General features: G+C 37.4%; 1 protein-coding gene across 1 annotated transcript in view; it reads right to left on the reverse strand.

Moving 5' to 3' along the window:
* HFM1 (helicase for meiosis 1) overlaps positions 1-8,449 on the reverse strand; it is a 36,475-nt gene extending 28,026 nt beyond the window's left edge. Inside the window, exons 1-7 of the mRNA XM_065672695.1 lie at positions 8,379-8,449; positions 7,882-8,003; positions 6,212-6,539; positions 5,181-5,446; positions 3,775-3,822; positions 1,991-2,061; positions 510-642 (exon numbers count right to left, since the gene is read on the reverse strand). Coding sequence (XP_065528767.1) covers positions 510-642; positions 1,991-2,061; positions 3,775-3,822; positions 5,181-5,446; positions 6,212-6,539; positions 7,882-8,003; positions 8,379-8,449 — 1,039 coding nt within the window. The remainder of the gene's footprint in view (positions 1-509; positions 643-1,990; positions 2,062-3,774; positions 3,823-5,180; positions 5,447-6,211; positions 6,540-7,881; positions 8,004-8,378) is intronic.
* Positions 8,450-17,855: the final 9,406 nt, after the last annotated feature.

The raw sequence follows: 17,855 nt of genomic DNA on the forward strand, positions 1-17,855 counted from the left end.
GTTAATGGTTGTGACTATTCTCAAGTATTTTCATTAGTTCCTGCACAGATCAATTAAACTCAAAGATCATAGCTTTGTTGCCTTTGAACTAGTAGACAGAAACCCTGCCAGGTAAATAAAAATGGAGGATTTTGATCCTCATCTTAGAGCAACAGACAGGCATCTGCCAGTAAGAATTTGTTTTAGTTTTCTTTGCTTTCTTCTTCCCTTTTAGTGTCTATCTTGCCTTCCTAGATGACAAACTCTTCACAAGATTTCTTTATTTTTACTTGTATAGGCAATGCTGAACACTACAATTATACAGTGCTGTTAAATACTAGTAAGAGTTACAATGGTATCACAAAGAAACAAACCCTAAACCAAACAACTTCTTAAAGAATAAGGTAGGCCACAATTTCTTAACATATTTAATTTCCATATAATTCACACAGTCACTCTAGATCTCCACATTTAGAGAATGACATTTTCTACTGCTGTTACCAAATGGGTTAAAGCTGCATAACACTTACTGTAAACAACCTTTATATTTAGCCAAGGCAGTGGGGCTTCCATGAGTAATCTGGTAATAGCTAGCTCGAACATTACAGTTTTTCCAGAGCCAGTCGGAGCACAAATCACAAAATTCCTATCTGTATACAGAAGCTAGGAAAGAATTGCAAAGTAGTAAATATAACACAGCTATCCATTGTACCTATTCATATATTCCAAAAGCATTGTTAGGGAAAAACCACAGAGGGAAATTATTATTACACTGACATATGTACTCCTCTAAAAATGTTTGCATTAGCCATGAACTTTATGATACAGCACATCATCTTCTGCCACACACCTGCCAAAGAACCATAAATGAGATACTGTTCATCTTAAGGTTATTATGGAATGAAGTCTACCATTCTGCAGCAAACAAAAGAAGCAGTGTCTAGCTTTATATTGCATTAAAACAGAATCACTGCCAACGTCCGACTGGAACCAAACGTAGGCTCATCACAAAGAGGTATTTTGTGCTCAAATTCCAAGTGCAATTTGTTTTCATTCTGTAATTCAAACTTGCAACATTGTTGAATATGTATAATTTTAATAGCTACCATTTTAATAGAATGTTAAGTTTTTAAAACTATTTCCCTGAGAAACTAAAACTATTTCCCTGTTTTTGCAACTTCCATGAAAGTAAATCTCAATTACATGCTGTTTCCCATTATTCTAGGGACAGTCACACAAGATTATTTTACAGGCCAATATGATGTATAGCTCTCCTCAGCAAATAAATGCAAATTTGGAAGTAAGCAAAAAATAACCCAAACTTACGCATAAAACTAAAAATGTAGGGGGAAAAAAGGCAAAACTAAAAATCCTTGTGTAATTTTAATACAAGATTATTCTGCGCATATAAACACCATTCTTAAAGACTTCACTTTATAATTAGTGGATAAGAAATTGAAACCTTTGCAACATCAAAAGTAGCTTGAAAAACACATGCTTATAAATGCTTGTAAATGACACTGGATTTCCCCTAGTGTTGAATAAAGATATCAAATGCTCTGATGAAGACTGATGGATCATGTATCTCCTCTCTGCAATACTTATAATACAATCTTTATCTGGTCCCTTTCAAAAGAAGTTTTGGTTTTAAAGAGAGCACAGATGATATAAAAGGCGATGGATAAACATCACTTTTCCAAAAGTAAAACTTTCTCTAACGTTCTGCTTTTCTTAATCTTCCTATGAGAAAAAAAAATATTACTAATCCGTATGCAGAAATCCACAGAGAATTCGCATCTTCACATAAATGTATTTAAAACTGACAACAACATTCTTTAAAAGCTCTTCTGGTCCCTTCTCCCAGCTAAGCACAACCCTGCTCAACTATTCCACGAAGAGGTTCTAGATATATTACAGTTTTCTAACTCCTTTTAAGTTCTGAACAGCAAACTATCATTTAGATTTGTCTACTAAGTATTGCTCTGTACTGCATCTAATGTTTCATACTTACATCATCCAAAGCTTTAGACTGTGCATAGTTGAAATATGGGAACTCCTTAAAAATACTCCTAAATTGGGTTGCTTGACAGCATTAAGGAATTTAAAACAGTTGAAAGTCACAAAATTTATTTTAGAACTGTAAATTAATATCTTTCTTATAATTTAAGTACATGTCAAAACATATGCAACGATCTTTCACTGATACAGGCTTGGGAAACACTACCAAAAAGCAACGTATTAAACTATTTAGTAGCTTTATTCACGTTCTTGGTGTGCCATATAATTCCATTTTGACAAAAAAATCCACTACCTATTTGAGAGGTCTCAGGATTATACCAATAATCAAGAACCTACTCCCTGGCATAGGCTTCCTGGAATGCCATACAATTATGGAGAGTGAAACTGTTAAGTGATAAAAGCTTTATTCTACACTGCAAACCAGACATGAGAAGCAAAGCACTGCTGTTTGCGTATCTAACGTGTCAATGGTCACAATATATCTGTACTATAGCAGAAATTAATTGGCATAATCTTGTCTGTCTGGTCATAACAGTAGCAAAGAAAATTCACCTACATCAGTGGTTTTAAAGATTTTTTCCATTGTCTAATATCATGTATTCATCAAACAACAACATTCTTATCTCAAAAATGATTAAGAGGAAAAGAGAGCATTGTTACATTACACATCCAGTAAGTGAGCTGATCCTTGTCTGGACTTGCAGTGAAGCCACAAGCAGACTAACTGTAATGTCTGATCAGGCTGAGGATGCACACAGTCAGACATAACACCTCCAATAACAAGAACAATGAACTGCTGAGGCCTCAGATTTATGTTACATTCAGAGACTATGAAGATGAAAAAGAAATGGAGTAGAACAAGAAATAAAAGCAGTTAAGTATAACCATAAAAAATGGGTGAAGATAAGCAAGTATTAGACTCAATAAAATAAGGATTTTTTAAAAAAACTTCTCTAAAATTCCCTAAGTAAGTGCTGTGTTTTCAAAATGAAGAACATTGACTACGGCAAATTCAGACCAACTGAGTCTTTATTAATTTTGTAAATTATGACACTTCTTAAAGTTATTCACATGAATTTAAGTTGCCTAAATTTAGATATTTCCTCTTCCTGCTATTTAACGTACCATTTGACAGCTTACTAGAAACAAAATATTGAAAAGACAATGTAAAAACAGAAAAAGAAGTAAACTGACATCTACAGATGGATGGTTAATTGTGTCACGGGTTCAAGGCAGGGCCAAGAAGGAAAATTACTGTGAAACCTGCTTAAAGAATGGAAATACACTGTATGCACACTATAACATAAATACAGACCTATAAGGAGTAGGTGAAGTTTATCTTCTCCTGAGAAAATGGGACAAAAAGATTCAGTTTTCCTAATAAGCCTAAATAATAATTCACTCTTCCTTTATTTAAAGTATATGGGGATATATGTGTTTGCATATAAAAACTTGCCTGAAATATATGTATTATGCAAACAAAAAATTTTACATTTTAAAAATAAACAGTTTTGAGGATAAATTTCAAATGTTTGAAATAAGAATAAATTTGCTTAGCAATGAATGAGCCATAAGTTGTCCTATTTTCCTTCTAGCTCTGGAAGTCCAAAGGGTAAACACCTATTCATCATTTGATTCCCAGCATTATGTTACAAATCAAAACTATTACAGTGTAATGCAAGAGCTCCTATGGCTACAAATTAAAACTGTAATTTTGTAAATGTAAAAAGCATTGTAATAAAATCAGTAAATCAGATACAGCAAATATAAGGATACGTATTTCTGTAACAGCCCTCAAAATTTCCAGTTTTCTTCCTGTAATTCCTAAAGAAATATAAGTAGCAAATTTATAAAACCAGATTTGTTTTCAACCAATACCCATGAAAAGTACATTCCTGACCCCAAGCTGTGTGTTCCGTGAGGCACTGCAAGGCTGTAACAAGGTCCAGGTAATACAGAAGTTGCTGAGAGGACAGGACAAACAGGTCACAAGCTCATCATCTGGAAAGACCATCTTGGTGGCCCTTTGCTGAACTCATTCCAGTTTAAGGATGTCTTGCCTGTACCAGGGGCTCAAAACTTGATGCAGTATCTAGATGTGGTCTCAAAAGTGCCAAGAAGATGATAATCACTTCCCTCAACTTTCCTGGCTCTGCTTCTGTTAACAAAGCCCAGGATGCTGTAGACCTCTGTTACTGCTGGGACACGCTGCTGGCTGACGTTCAGAGCACTGCTTGCCAGACCCCAGCATTTTCCAAACAGCTGCACCTAGTCAGTCCATCCCAAGGAACCCACAGTTCTTCTGCTTCCCAAGTGCAGGACTCTGCATTTGTTCCTACTGAAATTCATGAGATCACCCTCCACCAGGATGGACCCCTGCAGTTGCAGCCGGCATGTGGGCAATACGTGACCTGTTAACACTCACCCTCTGAGACTGACCATCCAACCATTATTCTACCCATGCAGTTGGACATCCATTGCTAATCCTGAGTCCTAACTCAGATAGAAGAACACTGTGGAACACAGTGCTTCTCAGCCATTCTATGAGTCTATGAAAAGTCATACTTAAGTCAAAGTACATGACATCCACTATTCTCCACTCATATACAAAGCTAGTCACCATTGCTCAGAAGGCAGAGAGGAATCATGTTTTCCACTCCTGACCAGCTTCCAAATCCCATCCTAAGCCACAGCTCTGCCTTACAATTTTTTGCTAGAACTATTTTTGTATTCTGTATTTCTGCAGGAGTTAGCCAGGTACACAAGGTACATTCCACAGAAGCAATGAGTCCCTGTCCCAAAAAGCTTAAAATCTAGATGTAAACCACATCACAAAGAAACATTCCATTTTCAAATGAAGATGAGACTATTTACCACATGAAGGAATGAGGCTGCTCTTTCTCAAATTTAGAGGACTGATTTGGAGTGACATTTTCAAAATGACTTGGCACTTTTGAAAATGTGACCTTTCTTCTTAAATTGTTTACCCAGTTCATATTAAAACCCAATGCAATTAAGTTGCATAAAAATGCATTATATTCTTCCACGCTGAGCCAATTATCTCACCTTGAGCTGGTGGGAAAATGTTCTTCACTCTACCTGAGATCATGGATATCCCTCACTATTACATACCAAAGACAGACAGTGGACTATTTTTCTTGTAAGAAAGTAATAGTAATTACCTGTCATATCTAGAATCTCTGAAGCATTAGGAAATGATTTCATATTCATTCCATTTTTAGGCGCAATGTTCTCATTATTTACCCTAGGCAGAGTTAAATCTGAGTCTTCAGTTATTGAGGCATGATGATTATTTCTCCATAAACCTTCTTTTTTTACTTCTTTCATGTTTTCAGTTGTATTTAAGTAAGTATTAATTCCTTTCACATCAACAGAACTATCTTTCAATTCTGTATTTGTGTGCATATAACCAGGCATTTTAAATAAGCTGAAAAAGATCCAAAATTTCATTAGCTTGTTGTAATGTTACACGGTTTCTCTAACATTTTAAAATTATGTCTATTTGTATCAGAAGCAGAATTAGTAAGACACAACCATAAGAAAAGTCTCTAACTTTATTTAATCTGACACCCTTCTACCGAAAGAAGACTCCTTTCAAGATACATTTTAACTTTCATTCCAGAAAAAACTCGAATTAACTGCTTGTCCAGATGAGCTCTGAATCGCAGTAAGAGATTAACTGTCAATCTCTGCATAATTAGGAACAATAGAGACACACAGCTTCTGAGCAATGAGAAGAGCTGAGCAGAAGATGAGTTTATCTGTAAAACCTCTCCTCCCAGGATGCACTGAAGCACATGTTGAGAACTGCTCAAGGTATACCTGCCTGGCAGACCTCTGCTCTGAAAAGCAAGTGATCTTTGCCTTTTTGCTCATTACCATGTCAATAAAGAACTCAAAACAGTATTTGGAAAATCCTTTGTTATCTAACAGTTTCTTTAAAATTAAAGCAACGAACCTCATCCTTACTTTTCTCATAAAAGAGGATGAGCTCAGGACACATTTAATTACAGTACTGAAATACTGACAAAAGGAAACATCTTTCTTCCTTATACTGAAAAGAACTAGTGACTGGAACCCTGTTTATGTACCTTCAATTGAAGGGTGCAAAGCTCTGTGTTTAACAAAAGTGTCTAAAATAGTAATATGATTCTGACAGTGGATAAATGATCAGACTTGACTAGACACATACTTTTTTCTTAATGTTGAATGGGCACTCTCGTCGTCATCATCACTGTTTTCTGGAAAACTACTTTCTCTTTTGTTTTGTGAAAAATCTGCACCAGGTGGACAAGAAACCCCTGTTCCTGTTTTAGAATTATTTTGGTCAGAAGAGAGAAACAATGAAACCATTTTTAGACTTTCAGGGCAAAAACTAATTTTCTCTCTTTCTCCTATACCAAATTGGAGTACTTCTTTTTTAGAGGCTATGCCAAACTGAACTGGTGCTGGTGATTTATCATGTCCTTCCTCAGAAGTACTCTTACATTGTTGTATAAACTTCTCATGTTTTCTCCCTCCTGCGAAAACAATAGAGTAGTATTTCTATTAATATTAAATTTCTTATTCATACTCATCTTAGTAAATATTTTCCACACAGAATAAGACAAATTCATGTATCCTATATGAACTGATATTTCTATCTTATTGCAAGAAATTTAGTGTGTATTTTATGACTCATGCTGATGAATGCAATGTGTGTTGTTAATTAAAAAGTTATAAATACATGGTCACTTTCTATGCCTTATACACAAACTAATGGAGCAAAACTATTCCTCAGAACTACAAAGTAGTTTGTAAGATAGAAACTCCCCACCCTGTCCCAGAATAAAGATGGTCTTTAAAAAAGCTGACACAGTGACCAAGCTTGAAGCTCCTACTATGAACAGCCATGAGATAAAGCCTGAAATCTCAACAGCCAAAATTCCTATTCATGGTTTCATAGTGATCTTGGTTAATTATCACATTTTGAAGCGTTAGCTCTCAGCAGGATCTGTGTCCTGATACAGATGCCCAAACAAGCATTTCTGTCAGCAGAAGGAAAGCAAGAGCAGAAATGAGCAATTGAATGCAACAAGATTACAGAACAGCTGTATTCCACAGCCTATAAATTTCAGTATTATCCATCTAGAAACTAGGAAAAAAACCCTTCTGTCTTAACAATGTAATTCTTAAACAGAGACTATCATAAATCAGCACAGCAGCTGAGAAATGCAGAAATCTAGTTGACAGAGATAAAGCAACAGAATTCTTTAAAATAAATTTCCCTAAGGTGATCCTGAATGTCCAGATGGAAGGAATACCACACTTAGCAGCAAGCAATGGCCAGATTCAAACTTGGCCTCCTGAACAGCAATTTGAAAAAAAAGCCATAAAAGGGAAGAAGAAAGTTAGGTTCAAGCAAACTCTCTGTTCCTTGGGTGGGAGACAGGTCATCAGATCCATGTGTTGCATTATGCTCTTAACAGCTGCTTTCCACTGTGTTATGATGCTTCATGGAACAATGTAGAGTAGCTGAAATTTTGATCATACTTCTTACCTTGCCCACTTCTGCACAGTAAACATGTAGCTTGTATATGCCCAAAGATGACTGCTAACACTCCGAATATATGGAAGATCATCACTCTCAACTAAAACACATTCTTTGTCTGTATTTGCATAGCTAGAATATTCCATATTTCACAGCAATAGAAAAGAGAGGAGGAATTATCTGTAAAGCTAATTATTTCTTAAACCATTCAAAATGAACGTCAAATATAGCTTAGCAAGACTCGGTAGGGTTAGGTTTATGGTTGGACTCCATGACCTTCAAAGTCTTTTCCAACCTACATGATTCTATCATTTTATTGTATGATCTTTTACCCTTATGAGTGTTGGCTGTGTCTTTTTCCAGTTCCCTCTGCAACTCCTCTGCAGCTGGAATTTCAGAAATAGACGGAGCAGGTGCAATACACCAAACCTTAGGCTCTTCATTTTCTAGATACCTATTTTTAATGCACAAATGTAAAGTCAAAGCATTTTTAAGCACCCTTCACAACATTTAGTTCAAAATCACTAATTATAAACAACCTACTGTTTCTCCTGCTAAAAGACATTCTTTAATTTGTATGATTTTTAATCACAGAAAAATTTAACAGGCAAAACTTCTGCTGACCCATATTTCTTATAGCCTGAGACACACCTGCAATATTCAAACTTCAGTGTGCTTGGCAAAACATTTCAAAGTATGGGTTATGAACCTGGAAATTTCTGCCCCATTTTTACTGGTAGACAGAAAAGGGAGTTACAAAAAATAATTCTGCTGTGAAACAATTCAGACTGTGGAAAACAATTCTATGCATTTAACAATGAAGATTTACCTTTGATTTTTATCTGGTCTTTCATAAAAAAAATTATCCAGTGAAAAGACCATGTTTGCAGAGTTGAACATTTTTTGATCAAATATGAAGTCTCTTAATCTGTAAAAGGCAGCACAAGGAACCATGAAACTGAAATGACTAGAATTGAACCTGTATAAGCAATAGAAATCTTATTAGCTATAAGTGCCAATATTTTATGTCTAGATTCTTTTCTTTTAGAGCTCTTGCCTGCATCCTTAATTCTTCTTCAAAAAGAGAATCTCCTGATAAAAATGGATCCTATTACTTATGACTAAAAAATACTATAGGACAGCCTAAACAATCTTTATACTACTATGATATGTCAGGAGGGAAAAGTGCTGAACAGTGAAGATGCAGATAAAGTTTGTTATCTAATTTCTAAGAATAATGCTAAGATTCTCTTGTACAACTGCAGACTGTATTTTTTTCCAGATTGTTTCTGTTCTGAAGGAAAAATACAATCCGTTTTATGAACATATTCCATCAAATTTTGCAAAACAAAATAGTTCTATTATCTAAAAAAACCCCAACAATCATTTCAATTTACAAGCAAATTAATTATTTTTTGTAAACTATGTACAAGTTGCTGACTGGAGTAATTGGAGTACAGGCCCAACTCCTTTATGTTGTTAGTAGCTTTGTTCTGAAACATCAAGACCAGAGGTTATGTCTAAATTGATCATATACAAGTTTTAAAAATACTCCAGTTAAATGTTTTTCAATTATCACCAACTCAAGGCATTAGACATATTTTCTTTATGTATTTGTGATAAGTTCCAGAGCTCTTAATTTTGTTTAAGAACAACTTCATATAGCAAAGATCTCACTAAAAAAACCCCAAATAATGCTGAGGCAAAAATCTTAGAGTCACTGAAAGAAATGGTAAAATACCAAACCAACAGAGTTTACACAACTCAATATAAGGCCAAATCTGATGACAAAATAACAAAGCAAAGCTATCTTCTTTACCTGCAGAGATACACCAAAGGCAACTCTTCTTTTGTACTCTAGCATCTCATTAGTAACACATGAATGAAGTCTTTCAGAGCACTTTGCAAACAGGCTTCAGGTTTACTTAATTACGCATACTGTCAGCTGCGAATCAAACATTTAAAAAGTATTTTTTCTTCTACAGAAGCTGCAAAACTTGAAATATTCCAGAGAAGTGTTTCAAACTGAAACCAGAAAACATTTCACAGTACCAGCAGAACACAGAGCATGTAATCTAATCTGTGAGCACAGTGAAGATGATTTGTTTGAAGTTCTAAAACCTACAATCTGTCAATGCCCCCTTCACACTCCTTTTCTGAGCAACACCACTTCTGCCAGTTTCTGCCAGTCCCCCACTGCCAGGGTTTGCCACTTTTTTCCTTCACACTAATAAACCTAGAATTTAGAAATCACACTCATAAATCTAACAAAACTGGTTAATCTGCCACCATGCTTGCACACTCTTTCAATGTCAGTAATCCAAAGCAAGAGTTCTCAGGCTTGAGTATCAGTAGCGGCTGTCATTAGTACTATCAAGTTGCTGCTATTTAAGTAGTAGTATCTGTGTTAAGCGCTTATCCACTGAATAACCACCGCTCCATCAGCTCCTAGGAGTTGCAAACACTGCACACCAGCATGAAATGCTTTTCATACCTCAGGTATTGTCAATCTATGATTATGCAACTCCCATTTAAAGAATCTGGATTCCCATCCTTGAACAGTCTCTGTTACATACAGTAACTTAATCTCCAGAGCTCTTCAGGCCCCTGCTCTCTACGCATAATTTACTCATTGTCTGACTGCATTAATTCCAATTGCTTGATAACAGGGGAAGTTTAGATAGGATATAAGGAGGAAGTTCTTTCTTGTTAGGGTGGTGAGGCACTGGAATCGGTTGCCCAGGGGTGTTGTGAGTGCTCCATCCTTGGCAGTGGTCAAGGCCAGGCTGGACGAAGCCTTGGGTGGGCTGGTTTAGTGTGAGGTGTCCCTGCCTATGGCGGGGGGGGTTGGAACTCGATGATCTTAAGGTCCTTTCCAGCCCTAACTATTCTATGATTCTATAATGTAAATAAAAACAGTAAGAGATGTCAAGGTCATTCTACAAGACTGGAAACCCTGGTACAGCACTCCTTTGGGCAGTTCTACATTCATCCACTTGCTTGCTGGCAGTCAGCTGAGATATCCCTCTCAAAAATCCCCAGCCAAGAAATAGTGAGAAGTCTCTCAGACTTTTAAAGGAAGAAAAATTAAAGAAGAATAACAATAATAATGATGCGGGGGAACACATGTCCAAGATGGACACGAATCCAGGGGTCTTTTCCATATTTTCAGTAGTGAGTATGCTAGCCCAGGAAAAAATGCATATTCAAGATGGCAGAATGAGGGAGATGAGCAGGCATTTGCAGAGCAGCACAGACCGCTGATTCACATTTATATTTGCCGAATGCTGTAAACACTGTAAGCAAAGTCCTCTCATGTATCTACTTTAAGACAACTTACTATAAACACTGCAGGCCACAAGGGGGTTTGCTCAGTTTTGAAGCCGCTTTGCTTCTCACCTCCTTGCTAAAACCCAATCGCTGCCTCACACCCCTGTATTTCACCTCAGCGCTTTCTCCAAGGGGCCAAGTGAAGGTCAGAACCTGCAGGGTCTCCGCCCAAACCAATTACAGCTGCTCAGTTCCAGACGTGCACCAGGTGCCTGGAAGGGACAAGGGCCATCCCAACCTCACAGCGCTCATTCCCCGACCCGGCCAGGAGAAAGAAGCGGGCCGAGTCACTCCCACCTCACCAACAGCGCCTCCCACCAGCACCGCGCGAAATGGCGGCCTCAGAGGGGCCAAGGCGGTACCGCACCGCCCCGGCAGCGCCCTCAGCGCCCTTCAGCCAGGCGAGCGGGAGAAGCCACCCGTGGCGATCCTTCCCTGGCACTGCCCGCCCTCCACGGCTCGCAGGAGCCGGCCGGGGTCTGTGGGCTCCGGGTGTCACGAAATGGAGGACGAGGGCCCGCTCCCTGCCGGCCGCCTTTCCTCTGAGGTGAGGGGCGGCCGTAGCACCTGACGGACCAACTACACTCGTGAGTGCTGAAAACCATGGGGAAGGGCTAAATTGTCCTTAAAACGGTAAGAAAGGAATGTGGAGGGACTCCGCTGGTGCCAGATTTAGAGCTTGCCCAAACATGGATATTTTTTGCGGGGTATTACTCTAAAAGGCCTTACTTTTCCCCTGGCATAGATTGGGTAAGGTGGCCCATTCCTGCGCCGTATGACTGGAATATCATAGGGATTCCTATAGAAAGGAAAGAGAGTGAACATACTGATCCTTAAAAATACATTCTAGTGAGTTTCTGAAAGTATTCTCTTCCTTGCTGCTGAACTCGAGGAACAAAGCTCCGGTTCACATGAGTTGAAACAGCATCACATAAAATACTGTAAAGTGCAGAAGTAGGTTGCTTTATTTTTTTATTTGCACTTACAGTGTTGGACTTGCCATTAGAGCAAAGCTTGTGAACTATTAAATTTAAAATAAATAGCAGAACTGTCTCGGAAAGACTTAAGTTTTAAGCTGGTTCAAAGCTTCATGCCAGTCAACAAATACTATAGAGGCAGCTACTGTAAATATGTATTTCCTCATACATAAATAGATGAAAAGGAGACAGATTTTCTCAAATATTGATTGATTTTAACATAAATAATTTTTATTTAATAAACTTTAATTTTTCTTTCTGGAAAATATTGATTTTAAACTTTGCATTTCAAATTCTTAGACACTTTATGTTTACTTAATGTAAGTGTATTCTTTGAGGTTGTTCAAGCCTAGGTCAATTAAAAGAATGCAGTAAAGGTTATGATCATTTTTGCAATTTAACATATATGAGGACTTTATTATTCTTAACCTTAAGAAGTCTCTCATCAGAACTGTGTCATATTACAGTATCCCCAAATTTGCACCACATGTTTGGATGCTTTAATCCACCTCCCCATCTAATTACTGGGCAGACAGCCAAGGGGTAAGAAGCACTTCATTCCTGTTTCCAACATGACAGAATCTTGGCCAGCACAGAACAACAAAAGATTTTATGATAAGAGCATAGAATGCAGTCAGGATTGCTTATGAAGCCATTGTCTGAAACTCAGTTCTGAAGCCACCAATGTTACGCAGTAATTGGAATAAAAGTGGGAAAATAGTTGTGTTTATAAGCATACAATAAGCATTCATTTTGTGCTTATAATAAATTCCAAGACCAGAAAGCATTTTTTTACTCCTTAGTAAGGACAGGCATTAGAGAACACCGCCTTCAATTCTTACCTCAGGCAAGTTTCCATCTTAGTTCACAACATGTGCTTTTAGCTGACCAGACTTTAATGTTTAGAGCCATAATACAAACAGTTCATTTTTAAAGCTATTTTTTCCTTCAGTTCCCCTCCCTAGGTGACATCTCCCTCAACACACACACACACAAATCACATAAAATATATAGCAAAGCAGTCTCTCAACTGCTCGGAGACAGTTTAATTTTTGATTTTCCCCAAGCCTAACATCTGATCTGCCATATGTTCTGAGTCTTTCCAGCTCAGGGAGATCACATATTAAGTCATAAACCTGCATGTTCTGGGGCAATGCAACTAGAAAATCACAAACACCAGACATTGGTCAGTGATCCGTATGATAACAGAATAATACTCGTACTTACTAAATACAGATCTGTTAGAAGATTCAGTTTTCTCCAGAACTTACAAATCGAACAAATCAGCTACAAACAAATGAAATGCAGAAAAGTATGAAGACATTAGTAAGCTGAGAAGTGTTGATGTCTTCTGTTCCCTTCATTTGGCTTTATCCACAATTTAAGAGGCATGACAAAACCATTGGTCTCTAAAAAGGGCCCTAACTGGTAACAGAAATGACAATGAAATGTTAGAAGTTCTTAAAATCACAGGCCACTCCTGAGCTGTATGATTTTTTTACCCTATGCTTGACATGGTTGCAATGGTTCATTTGTTAAAGAAATTGTAAAATTCAAGACGTAAATATTTGCAGCTGTAACCTTTCCCAGTCAAATTTGGGAATAAAAATACAATAAACCCCAAGTTGCTTAGATGAGGCAAAGGCAGTTTCTTGCATTTTATCCTGTTGGCTAGCATTTACAAACATTGGCCTGATGTTGCACCAGCCTTGCAAAAACTTAAACCAAGTGAATAACCTGATTTGTGGCAGCTGAAATTACTCATGTGCATAAGTGTTTGCAAGATTGGGTCTTAAGAGAGCTAAATGCAGCTCCTGCTGGGACCTGGCAATACTGCACTGCATGTCTGCTGGAGGGGATCTCCCAGTCCTGATACAAGGCACTGCTCCCCAGGGCTGCAGCAAGCAGCCTGCTCTTACTGTGCCCCTAACATATGCTTCCCCAGGAAGTTGAGCTCTTGAACTTTGATGTTTTAGTGTGGCTAAAGTAAAATATTTTTAACACTATTTTTTCCCCCTATGGTGAGGTTCTTTTCTGTGCTTATTTTACCTTTGTATCATCTTTCAATCCCTTACCCATCTGCTTTTTTCTTTTAAGAGATGAACTCCCACTGAACCCCTTGAGCATAGACTAACCACAAGGGCTATTTTCATTATGTACAGTATTAACATCTTCAAATTAACAAAGCAAGGACTTGGCATGTTCATAACTCCACCATGCACAAATCTCATGTACAAATGCATTATTTTATGGCATATACTAAAGATGTTAACAATTCTGTAGACAAAGGAGATAATATAACATTGAGTATAGATTTTACAGTTCTCATAGCAGATACTTTTTAATTCTTGTGTATTTAAAACATAGGCACAGTTGAGAAAATGAGACACATGCAGAAAGAAAAGGAAATGAATGCTGTGGTGATACTTGTTCCTCTGGCAAGTACCTCCTAGGAGGTAAGTCATCGTTACTTCCCTTAAAAGTAAAAGGTAAAGAAGGTGTCACTGATACAACGTCCATGGAGTCTGCTTTTTTACAAATTATGAATAAACCTGAAAGTTGTATCTGCAACCACTGTCTCGGAAAATAACTTCTGCTATTTTCATCCTGTCAGTTCCAATGCTGTACTTTTTTTAAAGGTAGGAGGGGAATGGATGTTTTTGTAAGCTGGACCCGTTTTGTTGAAATCAGACATACAAAGAAGAGTAACAAAATGCTCTTATTAGCTTTTTGCTCTAAATTATTGCAAATCATTGATATTTACTACTATGCAATGGCTAACATGTGGATTCCAGATCCTCTGATGGTTTATGCACTTTGACAAGGCTTCCTGTCAGCATAATTTCTTGCTTTGGAGTGGAAACTATAATTCTGTAGTTGAAAAAAATTATTTAGAAACATCTGACATTTGTAGATTTCTTTTTATTGGATAAACATAAAATCTACAGTTTTTCGTCAAACAGTTCTCATTTGTTGGAAATATAAACAGTTCTAATAAAAATTAATGTTATGAAGAGCCTTAGTTCTGTGGTGGGCTTTGTGCAGGAACTTAAGTTATAATGTTTTCCTATTTTAGTGTGAGGCTATTTACCACTCTATCAGACTAATTCCCTGGAGAAAACAAAGTTTTCTTCTGCCCGTATTTTGAAGTGATATGCACTGGTCATGAACTTGATTTTGTGTACAGTTTTGTCAGTTTGAAAAAATGTTTACTCACAGTAGTCTTCATGTATCACTCTGAATAAATGACTGAAGTACTTATCCTCCAAATCTTCAGTTGTACAAATATTCCTCAGTAACACTCACAGACCAGTTGGCTTTAGTTAGGATTGTAGGTGGAAGCCTGCTAACTTGCTGCTGCTCATTAAACCAGCAAACCCCACACACGGAAAGAGAATGTCCACAGAGTAAGTCAGGAAATGTAATTCTCAGGAAAAAGGAAGTTTCTCATATTGGAAAATCTGCTAATACAGAAATCTTTATATGATGGAGGTATTTATCCACATACCAGAGACAGGAGAGAATTTGTGAGTTTTGAAATAATGGGTCTGATAGACTTTTTAGAATATGCTTGGTTTTACACATAGCAGTTTTAGTCTACAGGAGGGTTCATATCTGTTGAAGTGTTTTTATTCTAGCAGATAATAAATTAGAGGAGTAGACAAGAGGTAAGGAGAGATTGATTCTTTGCATAAAGCTGGCCACTTAATATCTACATGTCTGATTCTTCCTCAAGGGAGCTTCATTTCTTGGTTTTGTGTCCATTTTCTTTAAGGAAGAAATAATCTTAGCTATTGTCCACTTTGAAATGCTTATCCCAAGTTTTCTAGAAAAGTCCATCTTTCCCGCCTCCTTCCCTAGTCCCATCCTTAATTGCTAAACTTAGGTTGATTAAGGTGAAATAATGCAATTCAGCCACATAAACTGTGGATAAAGCAGCAGTGTGATCCACACGTGAAGTGAACGTGGTCCAGCCGATATGATTAATAGCTTGATTCAGTCAGGCCAAGACACCTATGTGAGCTAGAGATAATTCTGATAATTTTAAACTGCCTTTCCTAGGATGACAGCCTGCTTACTCCGTTATTTCTAATAATCTTCCATACTGCAGCTATGCTGTGCATTTTAAGTTAAACAGCAACAACATGCCAATTAAGTTTCTGCAGACTATGATCTGAACACCCTACAGATCCTTAGCTTTTTCAAAGTAGGTCCGTGTATACAGGTTTTGTTTGATCTCTGGTTCATGTCAACCTGGTTTTGAAACACACCTGAACTAGAAAGGTATTTCTTTATGATATCTTAGTTATCAGGAATGCAGTCTATAAAGGGGGGGGGGGGGGGGGGGGAGGAGTTCATGCAGTGATCTTTCTTCAGATATGTTTATTCTTGCATGAAGGTAGAAAGCATACATTCCTCAGTTTGTATTTTCTCCCATACCTATCTATTTTAGCTTTTATGGTCATAAAGAACGTTGCCTTGAGCCTTACTTTAAATTTAGTATTTTTAGACTTGTTTGTATATTGTATATAATAGTACTTACCGACTGCATCACAAAAAGGTGGTGTGCAAAACTGTACTTCTTGTACACAGCTAAGAAAGTTTGATCTAGTCCTGAGGAGAGCTTTAGGGAGTGCAGCGTTGCAGGGCAAGTAATAAACAATAGGAAGTATGAGTGCAGAACTATTACATGTCCTTGCAGACTATGGAAGGGACATAAGCCAACACTCCTGACTCCACATCAGATACCAGGAAAATGTATTTTACAGCACTCAGACTGTATTGTTTTGGAAATTAACATGATGTGGGCCTTTAAAAGGTGCAAGGAAACTGTACTATTGTACATGCAACAAGATGCTGACACTATAGTATACACAAGAATGATACAAGTATGTAATAGTAGGAGAGAAATAGCCTTAAATCATGCCAGGGTGATTTAGATTGTATATTAGGAAAAAAATTCTTCATTGAAAGGGTTAAAAGAGTCATCATCCTTGGAGGTATTTGAAAGTAGATGTGGCCCTTAGGACATGCTGGACTTGGCAGTGCCAGGTTAACATTTGGGCTCAATTTTAAAGGACTTTCGAACCTAAACAATTCAATGATTATTTATTACATTGAATACTTCAGCATAGTTTTTGGGTTCACTGACTTTCATGTACTGATCTATGCAATTCTATTGCACAGTTCTTGAAAGCATTTGAACATATTTTCAAATTTAGCCAAATTTTTAACTTTAAACTTCAGCAGTGGACTGAAAATCCTTGTGAAACAAGTATAATTCAAAACTTGAAAATAGCAAGCGTCTTCCATTCTGCAGTGCAGTAACTTGTTTAACTTTCAGTTTGGGCATCTGAGGCAGTTGTACCATTTCCTGACATGCTATCTTCTGAAAACAAACCCCAGAATAAAACAAAATTACATGAGAAACAGCAGAATAGAAAGCCCAGGTACACTCAACAAATTGTCCATCAGACAGGTTTGTTCCTAGCAAACTGTGGAATCCACAATGCAGAGCATGTCAGGAGTAGGCACTGTATTAGGTTGAACATGTTCTGGGAAGCTTCCAAACCAGGAAGTAAAGACAATGACTGAAGCTTGGGGACTTCTCACCATCACAAAAACGTTTTGAGTTCAAAATCCCACTGCACTTTGGCACAAAATGCTGAAGATAGCTTACACAGGCTCAAGTTATCCTCAACTGCTTTGGTGACAGTGGAGAACCTGAGATATCAACATGTTGCGAAGAAAGAGGAAAACTTGTCACACCATTTCTGATAAAGATGGAAGATGAGGCAAGGAACACAGCTGAAAAACGCAGTGTGTTGACACGCTACCAAAAGAAACAGAGTTAGATATGAAACACTTTTATAACAAGCTGACTACTGACAACGATACAGAAAGTAGGTGACAGCATTTCAAAGTCAAGACATTCTACATACTTGTTGATGTGTTTACAACATAGATGAAAGAGCAGTTTCAAGATTTCACAGAGAACT

This window comes from Lathamus discolor, chromosome 3 (assembly GCF_037157495.1).
Source record: "Lathamus discolor isolate bLatDis1 chromosome 3, bLatDis1.hap1, whole genome shotgun sequence".
NCBI lineage: Eukaryota > Metazoa > Chordata > Aves > Psittaciformes > Psittacidae > Lathamus > Lathamus discolor.